This window comes from Vombatus ursinus, unplaced genomic scaffold, assembly GCF_900497805.2.
Source record: "Vombatus ursinus unplaced genomic scaffold, bare-nosed wombat genome assembly UNPS02014814.1, whole genome shotgun sequence".
Classification (NCBI taxonomy): domain Eukaryota; kingdom Metazoa; phylum Chordata; class Mammalia; order Diprotodontia; family Vombatidae; genus Vombatus; species Vombatus ursinus.
Window position 1 is genome coordinate 16453902 of NW_020954592.1, and position 18080 is coordinate 16471981.

General features: G+C 33.8%; 1 protein-coding gene across 1 annotated transcript in view; it reads right to left on the reverse strand.

Moving 5' to 3' along the window:
* The window catches only part of EPHA6 (EPH receptor A6), a 1252883-nt gene that overhangs the window by 310075 nt on the left and 924728 nt on the right, over positions 1 to 18080 (reverse strand). The window contains 1 exon segment of the mRNA XM_027835345.1: positions 13758 to 13828. Coding sequence (XP_027691146.1) covers positions 13758 to 13828 — 71 coding nt within the window.

The following is an 18080-nucleotide window of genomic DNA, read 5'->3' on the forward strand; positions in this document are numbered from 1 at the left end:
ATTTGGCCCTTCTACTGTGGGGTTGGTCGACATGAACAGTGTGGAAGAGGCCTGTAGTTTTTAGAGGAGGGTTCCCTTAAGTTTCTTTACAAAAAGGTCATATAGTCCTTTATTATTTGCTTTCAGTTGATGGATGACACCTAGCTGACGTGGCATCTTACAGTACCAAACATGGCATAAGGAACAATTCTTCAGATGATCAGGATGTTACTTGGTCTGCTGTACTTATAATGTGGTTTATTGATACCTTTACTTCTGAGTTAGGATGGTTACATTACCTGAATACTGAATTCACACTGCTATATATTAGATAAAGTTTTGTTTTTTTTTCCAGGAAGCACACCTCTGATGCCCTGGGAGTGACTCCAGTATTTAAATGGCAACCATTTTGTTTGGATAAAGACTGAATAATGGTCAAAAGTGTGGAGCTAGCCAAAAAGGGATCAGTCTTTAAGAGACAACTGCCTGATTTTAAGAAGAAGATTCAGATGGAATAAAAAAAACTCAGAAAGTTCTTGAAGGCTTCTAAAAAACCATTTTGAACTCCCAAAGTTTGGAAGTAAGCACACAAATTAAGGTGACCCCTGGTTTCCTTTAAATCTTGTCAATTTACATATGAAGGTACAAAAATATGCAGAAATCTGATTTTCCTGATTCTCATGCTGTTTCATGAATGGTAAAAGTGACTACTAAAAAAATGCTCTGATGGAAAAGGCGCCTCTCACAGCTGAGCTGTAGATTATCCAGAGTGGGTGTGTGGAAGATGGTTGTTTACAAGACCTCTTGAATACCATGACACTTGCACAAGGTTAATTGGGATGAAGGGAATAGTTTGTTTAATTTGCCTTATTTGTCCATCATGTTCTGTAACATTCAAAATCACAGAGATGGAATAAAAAAACTGCACTTTGGAAAAAAAGAAACACATTTGAAGCAAAGAGATACAAACAGTGTAAAGGTAAGGGGCTAGACCAGAATCTATTATGCTTCAGCTGGAGCAAAGAAAGCAGGGGTAGCAATCATGAACTCAGAGAAAGCAAAGGCAAAAATAGATCTAATTAAAAGAGATAAAGAAGGAAACTATATCTTGCTGAAAGGTAACATAGACAATGAAGTCATATCAATACTAAACATATATGCACCAAATGTTATAGTATCTAAATTTTTGAAGAAGTTGAATAAGTTACAGGAGAAATGGATACTAAAATTATACTAGTGGGGGACCTCAACTTTCTTCTCTCACAACTAGATAAATCCAAACAAAAAATAAAGAAGAAAGAAGTTAAGAATGTGAACAAAAGTCTGGAAAAGTTAGATATGATATATCTCTGGAGAAAATTGAATGGAAATAGAAACATTTTTCTCAGCAGTACATGGCACTTGGACAAAAATTAACCATATATTAGGACATAAAAACCTTACAACCAAAAGTAGAAAAGCAGAAGTAGTAAACACATGCTTTTAAGATAACAATGCAATAAAATTATGTTTCATAATAGACAATGGAAAAAGAGATTAAAAAATAATTGCAAATTAGAAAATCTGATCCTAAAAGACAAGTGGGTCAAAGAACAAATCACAGACATAATTAATAATTTCATTAAAGAAAATGACAACAATGTGACAACATAACAAAATTTGTGGGATGCAGCAAAAGTGTTACAGAAAAATTTGTAGTTCTAACTGCTTACATAAAAAAGAGAGAAAAAGCAGATCAATAAATTGGGCATGCAATTAAAAAAAACTAGTAAAGGAACAAAGTAAAAATCTCCAATTAAATATCAAATTGGAAATCCTGAAAATCAAAGTAAAGACAACAAAAAATGAAAGTAAGCAAACCATTAAACTAATAACTAAACCTAGAAGCTGGTTTTATGAAAAAAAAAACCAATAAAATAGATAAACCATTAGTTAATTTGTTTAAAAAAGGAAAGAAGAAAATGAAATTATTAGTATAAAAAATTAAAAGAATGACTTCACTACCAATAAAGAGGAAATTAAGACAATTATTAGGAGCTATTTTGCCCAATTGTATGCCAATAAATTTGACAACATAAATTAAATGGATGAATATCTACAAAAACATAAATTAGCCAGATTAACAGAAGAAGAAATAAAATACTTAAATAGCCCAATCTTAGAAAAAGAATTTGAACAATTAATCAACTTCCTAAGAAAAAAATCCCCAGAACCACCTGAATTCAACAGTGAATTCTACCAAACATTTAAAGAACAACCAGTCCCAATCACATATTAATTATTTGGAAAAATAAGCAAAGAAGGAGTTTCACTAAATTCCTTTTATGACACAAATATAGTTCTGATACCCAAATTAGGAAGAGCCAAAACAAATAAAGAAAATTATGATCATTTTCCCTAATGAATATTGATGCAAAAATTTTAAATAAAATACTAACAAAGTGATTACAGCAATATGTCACAGGGATCATATATGATGACCAGGTGGGATTTATTCCAGGAATACAGGACTGGTTCAATATTAGGAGAACTATCAGTATAATTGACCATATCAGTAACAAAACCAACAGAAATCATATGATTATCTCAGTAGATGCAGAAAAAACATTTGACAAAATACAGTACCCGTTCCTACTAAAAACACTAGAGATCACATGAATAAATGAAGCATTATTTATAATGGAGATAAGTTAGAAGTCTTTCCAATACAGTCAGGGGTGAAGCAAAGATTCTCAATATCACCTCTGTTATTTAATGTACTAGAAATGTTAGCAATAGCAATTAGGGAAAAAAAAAGAAATTATAGGAATTAGAATAGACAATAAAGAAGCAAAATTATCCCTCTTTGCAGATGATATGTTATACTTAGAAAATCCAAGAGAATTAACTAAAAATCTATTTGAAGTTAATAACTTTAGCAAAGTGCAAGATATAAAATAAACCCACATAAATCATCAGCATGTTTGTATTCTACTCACAAAGTCCAGCAGCAAGAGATAGAAAGGGAAATTCCATTTAAAATAACTGTAGAGAATATAAAATACTTGGAAGTCTATCTGCCAAGACAAACCCAGGAACCGTATGAACATACTTTTCATAAAAGTCAGATCTAAACAATTGGAAAAATAATTAGTTTGTGGGTTTTCTGAGCCAATATAATAAAAACAACACACCTACCTAAATTAATCTATTTATTCAGTGCCATACCAATCAAACTATCAAAAATTATTTTACAGAACTAAAAAAAATAATAAAAAATTAATCTGGAAGAACAAAATCTTAAGGTTATTAAAGGAATCAATAAAAAAAAGTGAAAGAAAGTAGTCTAGCCATACCAGATCTCAAGCTGTATTATAAACTGCTAATTATCAAAACAAACCTTTACTGGCTAAGAAATAGAGTGTTGGGTCAGTGGAATAGATTAAGCACAAATTACATTTTAGTAATATACCATGGTAATCTAGTATATGATAAACTCAAAGATCCAAACTTTTGGAAGAAAAACCTAACTATTTGACAAAAACTTCCAGGAAAACTGGAAACCAGTATGACAGAATTAGGTATGGACCAACATCTTATACTGTATACCAAAGTAAGGTCAAAATGGATACATGATTTACATATAAAGAGTGATACCACAAACAAATTTAGAGAACATGGAATAGTTTATCTGTAAGATTTTTGGATAAAGAAATAATTTAGGATCAAAGAAGATATTAAGAACATTACAAAATGTAAAAGATATAATTTGATTATATAAAATTAAAAAGGTCTTGCACAAACAAAAGCAATGCAAACAAAATTATAAGGAAAGAAAACTGGGGAACATTTTTACAAGTATCTGATAAAGGCCTCATTTCTCAAATATACCGAGAACGCAATCAAATTTATAAAAATACAAGTCATTCTCCAATTGATAAATAACCCAAGGACATGAACAAGCAGTTTACAAAGAAATCAAAGCTATATTCATATGAAAAATGCTCTAAATCACTATTTATCCAAGAAATGCAAATTAAAACAACTCTGAGGCTCCACTTCATACCTAACAGAGTGGTTAATATGACAAAAAAGGAAAATGTTGGAAGTTAGAGGGGATGTGGGGAAACTCAGACACTAATGCACTGTTGGTGGAGTTGTGAACTTTTCCAACCATTCTGGAGAGCAATTTGGAATTATATGCAAAGAGTTATAATACGTGTATCCTTTGATCCAGCAATATCACTACCAGATCTGTATCCCAAAGACATCCAAAAAAGAAGGAAGGACATATTTCTACAAAAAAAATTTATAACAGCTCTTTTTTTGTGGTGGCAAAGAATTGGAAATCAAAGGCATGCCCATCAATTGGTGAATGGCTAGACAGGCTGTGGTATGCATATGATTGTAATGAAATATTGTCATGCTGTAAGAAATTATAAGTAGGATGATTTCAGAAAAACCTGCAAAGACTTACATGAACTGATGCTGAATGAAGTGAACAGAACCAGGAGAACATTGTACACATAAACAGCAATATTTTTTGATAAAGAACTGTGAATGACTTAGGAGTTCTCAGCAATATAATCATTCAGTATAACCTCAAAGGACAAATGATGAAGCATACTGTCTGCCTCCAGAGAAAGAACTGATATTGATTGAATACAGGTTGTAGCATGCTTTTTTTCACTTTTTTAATTTCATTTTTTTCTTTTATTCTAGTCTTGCACAAAATGATTAATATGAAAATGTTTTATATAATTGCACAAGTATAAACTATATCTGCTTACAATCTAAAGGACAGGGGAGGGCTAAGATATGGGAGCAAAAGAATTTGGAACAAAAAACCTTAAATAAAAATGTTTAAAAAATGAAAAAAAGAAAGAAACACACTTGAAGCAGGGAGACATACACACAGAATAATGGTAAGGGGCTAGAGCAGAATCTGTTATGATTCAGCTAAAGTAAAAATAGCTGAGGTAGCAACCCTGATCTCAGACAAAGTAAAATCATAAATGGACCTAATTAAAAGAGATAAGGAAGGAAACTACATCTTGATAAAAGGTACCATAGACAATGAAACAATATCAATGTTAAACATGTATGCACCAAGTGGTATAGCATCCACATTATTAAAGGAAAAGTTAAGTGAGTTAGAGGAAGAAATAGACAGCAAAACTATACTAGTGGGGGTCCTTAATTGTCTGCTCTCTGAACTCAATAAATTCAACCAAAAAATAAAAAAGAAAGAAATTAAAGAGGTAAATAGAATATTAGGAAAGTTCACTAAGACAGACCTTTGGAGAAAACTTAATGGGAACACAAAGGAAGATACCATTTTCTCAGAAGCCCATGGCCCCTACACAAAAATTGACCATGTATTATATTATAAAATCTCAAAATCAAATGTAGAAAGGCAGAGATATTAAATGTGTTCTTTTTTGATCATAATACAATAAAAATGCATTCAACAAAGGGCAGTGTAAAGATAGGTTAAAATTAATCGGAAACTAAATAAAGTAATCCTAAAGAACATGTGGGCCAAAGAACAAATCATAGAAAGTAATGAAAATTATTTCATTAAATAGAATGACAACAATGAGACAACATACCAAAATTTATGGGATGCAGTCAAAGCAGTACTTAGGGGAAAATGTATTTATTTAAATTCTTACATTAACAAAATAGAAAAAGAACAGAACAATGAATTGAGCATGGAACTTAAAAAAAAACTAGAAAAAGAGCAAATTAAAAATCCTCAATTGAGCACTATATTGGAAATCCTGAAAATTGAAAGTAAGAGTAATAAGATTGAAGTAAAAAAAAAACTATTGAGCTAATAAACAAATCTAGGAGCTGGTTTATGAAAACGGCAAGGATGCTAATTATCACCATTATTATTCAATATAGTACTAGAGATGTTAGCTATAACAATAACAGAAGAAAAAAATTGAAGGAATTAGAATAGGAGATAAGGAAAGAATACATTTAGAGAGTCTTAGAGCATCAACTAAAAAACTACTCGAAATAATTAACAACTTTGGCAAAGTTGCAGGATATAAGATAAATCCATGTAAATCATCAGCATTTCTTTATATGACCAACAAAATCTAGCAGCAAGAGATAGAAAGAAAGAGAAATTACATTTAAAATAACTGTAAATGATATAAAATACTTGTGAGTCTACCTGCCAAGACAAACCGAGGAACTATATGAACACAATTACAAAACACTTTTCACACAAATAAAGTGAGCTATAAACAACTGGAAAAACAGCAATTGCTCATGGCAGGCCAAGCCAATGTAATAAAAGTGACTATTCTAACTAAACTAATTCACTTATTCATTGTCATTCCAATCAAGCTACCAAAATTATTTGATAATGCTAGAAAAATAACAACCAAATTCATCAAAAGAACAAAAGGTCAAGAATTTAAGAGAATTAATTTAAAAAAATAAAAGAATGTGATTTAGCCATTCCAGATCTTAAATTGTGTTATAAAGCAGTAATCATCAAAACTATCTGGTACTAGCTATGAAATAGAGTGAGGAATCAGTGGAATAGATTATGTACATAAGATACAGTAGTCAATGACTATAGTAACCTTGTATTTGGTAGACCCAAAGACCCTACCCTTTGGAAGAGCTCACTATTTGACAAGAACTGCTAGGGCAACTGGAAAACAATAGGACATAGACTAGGTATAGATGAACATCTCACATTGTATATCAACATATGGTCAAAAAATGAGTATTTTTTAGACACAAAAAGTGACACCATCAGCAAATTAGAAGAGCAGGGAATAAAAGCATAAAGATTGGAAACAGTCTTTGCAGCAAGTATCTCTGATAAAGGCCTCATCTCTTAAATATATAGAGAACTGAATCAAATTTATAGGAATACAAGCCATTCCCTAATTGATAACTGGTCAAAGGATATGAAGAGGCAGTTTTCAGATGAAGAAATCAAAGATATCTATAGGCCTTTGAAGAAGTGATTTAAATTTTGATTAGAGAGATGCAAATTAAAACAACTCTGAGATATTGCCTCTCACCCTATCAGATTGGCCAATATGATAGAAAAGGAAAATAGTAAATGTTGGAGAGGATGTGAGAAAATTGGGACACTAATGCACTGTTGGTGGAGTTTTGAATTGATCCAACCATTCTGGAGAGCAATTTGGAACTGTGCCCAAAGGACAAACAAACTGTACATATCCCTTGATCCAGCGATACTACTTAATAGTTCTATATGCCAAAGAGATCACAAAAAATGGAAAAGGACTTGCAGGTGCAAATATATTTATAGCAGCTCTTTTTGTGGTGGCAAAGAATTGGAAATTGAGGGGATTCCCACCAATTGGGGAATGGCTGAATAAATTGTGGTATATGAATGTAATGGAATACTTTTATGCAATAAGATTTCAGGAAAACCTGGAAAGACTTATACAAACTGATGCAAAGTCAAATGAGTAGAACCAGGAAAATATTGTACATGGTATCAGCAACATTGTTATGATCATCTGTAAATGACTCGGGTCTTCTCAGCAACACAATGATCCAGGAAAAGTATGAAGAGCTCACAAAGTAAAATGCTATCTACATCCAGATAAAGAACTGATGGACTCTGAATGAAGACAGAGGCATTTTCTCACTTACTTTATTATTTTTAGTGGTCTTTCCCCTTTTGATTTGTTTCTTGTTTTGGAACTATGACTAAAATGGAAATATGTTTTATATGTTAGCACATGTATAACCTATATCAAATTGCCCACCATTTTCAGATGAGGGGAGGGGAGGGAAGAAGCGAGAAAATTTTAAACTCAAAACCTTATAAAAATGGATGCTAAAAATTGTCTTATTATGTAATTGGAAAAATATTATTAAAGAGAAAAAAAGATTTATCTAGCTCTGAGAAGGAAAAGTTAGTATAGTATAATATAGATTTACTGGCTATTTCCTCCTATAACTTATTTAATTTTTCATTAGATACTATGCTATTTGGTGTATATATGTTTAATATTGATATTACTTCATTGTCTATGGTACCTTTTTAGCAAAATGTAGTTTCCCTGATGATCTCTTTTAATTGGGTCTATTTTTGGTTCTGCTGGGTTGTTGTCTGAAATCATAATTGCTTCCCCTGCTTTTTTTTTAGCTTTAATTATTTTATTTTTCCCCAGTTACATGTAAAAAACAATTTTTAATATTCATTTTAAAAACTTTGAGTTCCAACAGAGTCCTACCTCAGGCTTAGCAAAAAGATCCCTGTAATCTCCTTCTGACCCCCTTACTATATGTGGGCTGAAAGCTCTGGAAGCAGCCACTGCCGTGGCCTCTTCAACTGCCACTGCTGATTCAGTGGCTCTCAAAGCCTGCTTCTGTTTTGTTGTGGCAGGAGCTTTGCTGGTGCAGCCTGTGCTGTACTGTGCTCCACTTTCACCCTGGTCTGATAGACCTTTCCTATTGACATTCTAAGTTTTGTTTGGAGTCTGTGTATGGGCTGAAAGGTCTGGAAACTGCCACTGCTACCAGGGATTCAGTTGCCCCAAGGCGTACTCTGGGTTTGCTGGGTCTGGTTCTGTGCTGGTGTGGCCCTGCACTAGACTGTGCTCCTCTCTCATCCTATTACAGTAGACCTTTCCTGCTGACCTTCCAAGTTGTCTTGGATTGGAAATTTATTTCACTCCATCTTTTTGTGGGTTCTATCACTCTAGAATTTGTTTAGAGTAATTTTAAAAGGTATTTTTTTTTCTGACGAGGCAATTGGGGTTAAGTGACTTGTCCAGGGTCACACAGCTAGTGAGTATCATGTGTCTGAGGCTGGATTTGAACTCAGGTCCTCCTGACTCCAGGACCGGTGCTCTATCCACTGCTCCATCTCGCTACCCCCGATTTTAAAAGGTATTTTGAGGGGTTTGGGGGAGAGCTCAGGCAAGTCCCTGCCTTTACTTCACCATCTTGGCTCTGCCTTCCTGTCCTTTTTTTTTTTTTAACCTCAGCTGATGCATAAAACATTCTGCTCCAGCCCCTTATTTTCACTCTGTATTTGTTTTTCTGTCTCAAGTGTGTTTCTTGTAAACTATATATTGTTGTTGTTTTGTTTCTAATCCATTCTGCTATCTGCTTCTGTTTTATGGATGAGTTCATACCATTCACATTCAGTTATTTTTACTAATAACTAATTAACTATTACTACTGTTTCCCTCTCTCTTCCTCTCCCTCTCTCTCTCTCTCTCTCTCTCTCTCTCTCTCTCTCTCTCTCTCAAAGTCTGTTTTGATTCTTTGCACTGCTTTTCTTAATCTCCCCTCTTTTCTACCAGCCCCCACCCCCTTTTCTTATCCCCTTCTCCTTCTACTTCCCTGTTGGATGTTAGAGTTCTATACCCAAATGAATGTGTATGTTATTACCTCTTTGAATCAATTCTAGTGAGAATGAGGTTTAGTGTTGCCTGCCATCTCCTCCATTTCACCCTCCATTGTAAAAGTTCTTTCTTGCATGCTTCTTTCATGTGAGATAAATTTCCCCATTCTCTTCCCTTCCCACTTCCCCCAGTGCATCTCTCTTTCTTACCTCTTAATTCTATTTTTTAGGTCATCCCATTATAGTTAACTCACATCCATGCCGTTTGTCTATGTATACTCCTTCTAATTGTCAAATGTTAAAGTTCTTAGGAGTTGCATGTATTATCTTCCCATACAGGAATTTAAACAGTTTACTTTTTATTAAATCCCTTATGATTTCATGTTTATTAATTTATGCTTTTTTTTAAGTCTTGTGTTTGAATGTCAAATTTTCTAATCAGATCTGGTTTTTTCATCAGGAATGCTTGAAAATCCTCTATTTCAGTAAATATCCATTTTTCCCCTGAAAGATTATACTTGGTTTTGCTGGATAAGTTGTTCTTGGTTGTGATTCTAGCTTTTTTGCCTCCAGAAATATCATATATCAAGCCCTCTGCTTCTTTTAACATGGAAGCTGCTAAATCTTGTTTGATCCTGACTATGGCTCCATGATACTTGAATTGTTTCTTTCTAGCTGCTTGCACTATTTTCTCCTTGACCTAGGAGCTCTGGAATTTGGCTATAATATTCCTAGGCATTTTCATTTTGAGGTCTCTTTCAGATTGATGGATTCTTTCAATTTATATTTTACCATCTGCATCTACAATAATGGGGCTGTTTTCCTTGAAATATGATGTCTACTCTCTTTTTTGATCAAGATTTTCGGGTAGTCCAATCATTCTTAATTTATTTCTCCTTGATCTGTTTTTCAGGTCAGTTGTTTTCCCAATGTGATAGTTCACATTTTGTTCTATCTACCCCTTCAACATTATTGTATTGTTTCTTGATGTCTCATGGAGTCATTAGCTGTCACTTGCCGAATTATAATTTTTAAGGAATGATTTTCTTCAGTGAGCTTTTGTACCTCCTTTTCTATTTGGTCATTTTTGCTTTTTAAACAGTATTTTTTCCTTCAGAGAATTTTTGTGTTTCTTTTCCCATTTTGCCAATTCTACCTTTTAAGAAGTTTGTCTCTTCAGTGAATTTTTGTGTCTCTTTTACCATTTGACCAATTATGTTTTTTTTTCAGGTATTTTTTTTTTTAGTATTTTTGTGACTCTTTTACCAAGTTGTTAACTCTCTTCACAGTTTTCTTGTTTCACTCTCTTTTCTGAACTTATCTTCTACCTACCTTACAAGATTTTTAAAATCCTTTATGAGCTCTTGCAAGCATTCTTATCATGCTTGTGCCCAATTCACATTTTTTTTTTTTGGCTTTGTGGCTTTGCTTGCAGTTGTTTTGACAGTCTTCTTTTGACTTTGTGTCTTGATCTTCCCTTTCACCATAGTAGCTTTTTATAGTCAGGTTCTTTTTATTTATTTGTTTGCTTGCTCATTTTCCATCCTATTTCTTGACTTTTAACTTTATTTAAAGTTTTGCTCTGCTCCCAGGGTGGAGGGGGCACTGTCCTAGGCCTGAAGTTTTTTGTGCTGCTGTTTTCAAGGCTAGTTCTGGGGGGTATGTAAGTTTTTGATGTTTCCAAAATGGTATGATGCAAGAAGAGGTACAGTCACTGCACTTCAGGAATGTGCTCTGGTTTTCACCCAGAAAAGGACCTTGCTTCCCTGCAACCACAGGTGCTAGTGCTCCACCTCACCTTGGAACAGTGACCTTGAACTGTGTATGGGCAACACAACAGAGTCCTGCACCCAGTGCCAGCAAAGGGATATCTGCAATATCTTTCTGAACAGTTGTCTGCTTTACCCATCATCTCCAGGCTGAGAGCTCCTGAAGCTATTGCTGCTGCTGTTGCAGCCAACCCCAAGGCCTGCCACTGGTGCTGCCACTGTTTGCATTGTGCTCTGGGCTGACTCCTACCCCAGTTTCACAGACCTCTTCTATTCACCTCCTAAGTTTTCTTGGGTTGGAAAATGTCTTTCCCTGACCTTTTGTTGACTCTGATATTCCAGAATTTGATTTTAGGTATTATTTTAAAGTTGTTAGGAAGGAAATATTGGGAAAGCTGCATTGCTACCAGTCCTTTGCCATCTTGGCTCTGCCGATTTTTCAAGAATGAGGTCAGAGGGAAAGTAAGAAAGGATGACTACTTTTCATGGTTTCATTTGTAATATTTATATAGAAATTTATGTACCCAGGGCAAGTAGAATTAGGAGAAGGAAGAGTGTATCAGGGATGGATGGACTAGGGATGTATTCAATGTAGGTTGCCATTTGGTAGTTGAAACTTTTTTTCAGATATTTGAAACTTAATAAGGCTTAGTTTTTCATTTGTTTTCTATATCTTTATTAACTTCCTTAGCATTCTAAAGACTTTTTTAAATAGCAAAAAGAACATATCGTCCTAATTGTGAGGACTGACAATTCCAGTTCTAGTTGAAGTTTTCTTGCTCAGTTTCTTGCTATGATCTATTGCTTTTTCTCAGTTGCTAAAGAACTGCAAGTGCTACCAGTGTCCTCTAATTTTGAAATCTAAATTTGAAATCTAATTTTGAAAGCCCTGATTACTATATCCTGGTTATGGCTCTGGTATACCATTTTTACCCTGGATGCATAGGTTTCAAGGGTTGGGTTTTCAGGAAAAAGTACTATACTCTTTTTTTACTTGATTCTAGATGATTTGCTTTCAACTATGGTATCTAGCTAGGGCAGCTAGGTGGTTCACTGGATAGAGTACTGGGTTTTGAATCAGGAAGACTCATCTTCATGAGTTTAAATTTAGCTTCAGACACTTATTTTGTGATCCTGGGCAAATCATTTAACTCTATTTACCTTAGTTCCTTATTTGTAAAATGAGCTGGAGAAGGAAATAGCAAACCACTTGCCAAGAAAACCCCAAATGGGGTTATGAAGAGTTGGACTTGACTGAAACAACTCAACCACATGGGAGCTATCACTATATGATTAGGGGTGTTTCATTAGGCTAGGCCTGGTACTACTGTTAGATACATGATACACTGATGTTCTTTTATAAAATTAAGAAGAAATACTTAATTAAGACAAATGAATTAACTTTTTGCTCACAAGCCATAACACAGACCAAATTGAGAGGGAGAAATGCTTCTAAGATACAGTTTTCATCATCTTGTTACTAACTTAATTGTTCTCTCTTTCTGTAAACATTGGCTTGCGGTCTTCTCCTTAACAATGCTTTGCCCCAGGCCATTTGTACTACTTCTGTTTGGCTAAGCATAGGCTGTTTGAACTTATATTCTAGCTGCTAGATAGGACACTTGTATTTAATTCCTCATTATTATAATTCTGCCATTCATTCTGAGAAGTAAGGTTCTGAAGCAACTCTTAAATTTTCCTGTCATAAGACACGTCTCTGGCAGTCTGGTTCCAGGACTAAGTCTGCTTTAAGCCTTCCTTCCCCCTCCCCTCCCTCTCAGAATCATAGGTTGACACTGTTTTCAATTGTTTCTTCCTTTGCAATAGACTTGAAATTCCTTTTGAAAAGAAAGGCAAATTGTATCATTGTTTCTGGCCCAGGTAGTTCTTACAGTTATTCTCATTTGACCGGAGAAGAAGCTTGGACAGATCCATATTCCGAATGAATAATAATGGTAGAAAACATAGGGTTCAACAGTTAAATAGGTTTTTTCATGTTCTTTAATTACACTGTGGTTAGAGAACTTCACCTTCCTGTCATCATTTCAGCCCTTTTTAGACACAGTGATTCTCACAGAGAAATTTACAACTTAGAGGAAGGAAATGATAAAACTAATCTTAATGGTAATTATACCTTGCCTGGGAAGAGATCCTTTAAATGACTGTGCTCTTGCAGCCAGCATGAAGGTTTTCTAGAATTAAAGAGCTAATTTTCTTTTTTTGAATGTTTAAATGAATTCTGTCAATTTGTTTTATGCTGAAAATTATATTCCCTAGAAAAAGATGTGAGAATTCCCTATCATATTGAGCAAAATACATCTCTAACTAAAAGCAACCCACATTTTAGAGGCAGTGTGAGTGGTAAATAACTCAACAGAATACAGTTGACTTGTATTTTTTTTTTTTTTTTAGCAAATTCAGCCTGTCATGTTTCCCAGCATGCAGAAGTGGGAAAACTAATATCATCTAATGAGGAGCAGGTGTGAATTCACAGACCAACCTGCAAAACTGATGAAAAGCTTGAATTTGGAAGGGTAGGAAGTGAGAGATTTTTTTTTAAACCCAGCTTGACTGAACAAATGCAAATTTTAAATGAACTTGTGAGGCAGTATGAACAAAGAAGGTCATGCAAGAAAAGCAGCATGGCATCAGCTAACATTACTTACAGTGTCCATTTTGTAAGTGATTTCTTCGTTTCTCTTCAGACTTCATTTTGGCCTTTATGTACCACTGGCACCTTTTGGAAGGGCAAACAGAGTCCTATTTAAAAATATTGTTCCTGTCTCCTGAAGAATTGTGCTAGATATGAATTTGAATAATTTAGGATGAAGGATATTAAGGTACACTTGATTCACTAAGAATTATTTTGTTCTGAGACTAATTAAAACATAATTTTATTCAAGTTATCCCTAGTTTCAAAGGGAATAGAAAGAAATGGACTAACATCACAGGAGACTGGCAGATATGAATGAGCTGTGATTCATATCACTGAAGAATACACTCTCAGTGATGAGATCACAGATCTTCTGGAGTATAGTTTTATCAAGAATATAATCCTATACGAGGTTTTGAGTGAAAGCCAAAGTTGACTGATGACATTGAAATATCATCAAAAACAATAATGAATGAATTGAGAAATGGAAACTTCACATTCCCGATTTGGTTATGTTTATATGAGTGTTAGGGACTAGAGAAAGTCCTCTGTAGCCAGCTACATAGATTGCCTCTATGTTATATAGCTGCTAAGTTTTGCTAAGTTTTGGACAGGCACCAAGAATTTATCTTAAATGATAAAAATAAATCATAGAAGGCTTTGGTGTGAGATTCTGGGGAATTTAACCAACTGTTTTCCATTTGGGAGGGATCAAAGTCATTACAATTTTCATTTCACATCTGAAACTTGATGGAAATGTGTTCTGTTTGCTTTTAGTGCTTATAATCATCTGATGAAGTATACAGGCAGGTGCTTATCTCAAACCCTGCCTCTTCAATATGAATAGACTCATCAACATCCTTATGATATGACAGTTCATCAAATTGCTAATTCTAAATGGTGAGGCAGAAAACATTTGTAGAATACCAATTCAGTTTCCCAAAGAGAAATTTGCTTCAATGTCCTATGGCAAATTGAGTACTTATTCAGAAATTTATTGTTCTGTCTTCAAAGCATAATTTCCAATGAATGTTTCTTTATCACTGTGTTTAAGTGATACTTCCAAAAACTAATTTTTATCCTATATAATTGAAACAGTTCTGTTCACAGTATGTTAGAAAACTAAGGGAGTCTCCAGTCTTCAAGGAATTGACATAAAGAATAAGAAAAAGAACAAAAAAATCCACCCTGGTACTATGCTTATGACATTATTAAGTTTTTTTTTTCCTGAACACAATTCAAATTGTCTTCTAGGAATCCATCTGAAATTTAGATTTAAACATATCTTTTAAACATTCATTAGATTGAATTAATTTGTACCCGAGTGATCACAAACTTTTCACTGTGCAAGTACAAAACACATTTAATTAGAAACAATTTAGCATTGATAAAAACATTTTCTGTTATCTTAAAGATTATTTTATTAAAATAACATCTGTCTGTGCTATTTAAAAATATTGATAAAAAGAACTTTGCTGGAAAACAAGGCATTTGATAGATATGTATAATTCACTTAGCTGGATAGATGAATTTCGTTGAATGTTACCTACATGAATAAATACCTCTTAATTGAATATTTATTCTTTAATCAAAATCTATCATGAAAATTTTCAGATTTCTTCTGCTGGAAAACCCTCCCCCCAACCAATTCTGACCTTTCTGTATCAAACACTGAGAATGCATCAAACTTTTAAAATCACTTATTTAAAGGAAATATGATAATTTTCTGGATGAAAAACTGTAACTTAAACTAAGCTAGTGGTTTGTATCAATAACACTATCCTTGGGGTCCCTAGAGATAAGATTTCCTCTTAAAGCATTCTTTTGTGCTTTAACAAGTAAATCCACTAGATGAGTTACAAGATTCCTTAAACTGAAATCCACTCTTTCCAGAATGAGTAGACACATTCAAAATAACAGGAAGATTTCAATATAGTAATGATTGTGATTACAATAATTAAATTATCAAATGCAGTGAAATAAATGCAGTCTTGTGTAACAAACAGACACTAGATTTGGATTTAAGAGAGCTTCAAATCCCATCTCTGATGCTAACTATGACCCTGGACAAGGGTTAAATCTCTTTGTGCTTCAGCCACTCCCAAGGAATTATTTCCTAAGTCATAAATGGGATGTGGTCTGTGTTACTAGAAAGATTTATCTACAGTAAGGAAATCACAGATCATTTGGGTGGAGGTGAAATATAGAGCACAGAGTCAGAGTAGAGATGGTAGTATCAGCATCTACCTCACATCTTGTTATCACTCAAGAGGTAGCTGTCCCTACATGGTTAACAATTTGGTTAATTTTTTTTTCTTCAGCCATACTCAAATAATTTTAAGCATCTTATATTTTAAGTACCAGGAATTCTTTAATGAGTATTTTACTTATTTCATCTTTTCTAGTATTTGAACGTATATTACTCTTCTACCATCTCTGCTAGGTTATGACTTACATGTCTTGTTAAAATGTGCTTGACTTGGGGGAGATAGCAATACCTAATGGGAAGGGTAAGACATTTGAACCTGGTTAAGCAACTAGGCTCTGGCTTGTGCCTAGAAAGTGTTGTTGGCTTGAAATCTGTTAATACTAGACAATCAAAGGAATATTTCTAGACCCTAGAAATCTGGTCAGCAAATTTGTAGCTTATGTCTGCCCTGATCTTTTTTTACCTAACTCAACATTTTTATTGTTATAAAGATTAGTATGCTTCAAAATGCTTTCATACGTCTTTCTTAGCATATCAAAACTGTGTTCATTGAATTTGGAAAACTACTAACCATTTTCCAACATAAACCACTGGGGAACAGAGTATAATAATTTGACCATAGCAATAGTAGCAGATGGTGAGCCAAGATAAAGGCACAGGTCTTCCACATTCTATAAGTTTGAAGGACTCTTTCTTATAGTGAATTTCTGGCTTAATTCATGCATTTTTTTAAAGTTTAGAAAAACCATTTGGTGATTTTCTACTAAGTGTTAAGCTTCTGCTGATTTATATTTAGCACTGCCCAAATTACAGGAGAAAAAAAATGTTTTCTTTCTTTACCTAAACTAACATTACATTTGGTAGCTAATAAGCTCCCCGGGTAAAAGAAGAAGGTTTCTATGCCAAGTGATAATAATTAGATTAAAATATTATGAGATCTACATATGTAAAAAGGATAGACTCGTGGAATTAGAACTGGAAGGAACCTAAGAAGTCATGTAATGCAAACTCTAATTTTGCAGGTGAGGAAATTGAAATTGAGAGGTGATGTGACTTGGAATGCTTTGTTTTGACAATAAAAATCATAGCCCCCAAAATATACAAATAGCCCTTCCACAAAACACACTCTATAACTGATTTGAAATAAATTGAATAGAATGACAAAAAAGTATAAAGATATACTACATGGCACATAACATGCACTCAATAAATATTTTTTGAGTGATTGACAATTTTGATTTTTGTTTTTATGAAAGATAATAGTGCCTGAAAATTTCAAATGGCTATGTCTTTTGTAATTTTTTATATATTCTAGTAAAATTTTGATACATAGAGCTTTCAGAAACATCACATCAAGGAAAATTTATACCTCAAAGAAATATTTGTTTAGAGAGGTATTTGATAGTTTTGTTTTTCTAGGGAGGAAATCAGAAAGTCAAATCTCTTTCTATAGCGATCTGATCATATCAGTGTTGGGATACTTAAAAAAAGATTTGGTCTTCTTATCTCTCTCAGTCTGGGAATAGATGGATTACTTATGACCTGATCTTGCTCTGATCAGCAGAAGAGCTTTGATCTACTCTGTTTTCCAATCTGGAACAGGTTGCCCTTCCTTAGGCAATATAGTAATTTCATCTCTATTTAAGGCTAAAGTTTTGGCACATACAGTCCTATTATCATTATATCATTATAATTATACTTTTAAATTCATATAAACCTTATCAGTTTTCAGCATGTTTGCTTAGCTGGTAGATTTTTTGTTGTTATTGAGTGATTTTGGGGGTTTTCTTGGCAAAGATAATGGAATAGTTTGCTTCTGCAACTTCTCCAACTCATTTTATGGATGAGGAACTGAGGCAAACAGGGTTAAGTGACTTGTCCAGGGTCACACAGCTAATAAGTGTTTGAGGCCACATTTGAACTCATGAAGAAGAGTCTTCCTGATTCCAAGCCCAGTGTTCTATCCACTGCACCACCTAGCTACCTGTAGTTGGTAAATAGCTGAATTAAATTTCACAGTTCTATGTACCTTGTTCAAATAAAAGCTTCTTTATAGAGAGGGGGAGTCTAGTTGCATTGCAACAAGGATAATTATGTCAAAGGTAACAAAAAAATTCCAGGGAAGAC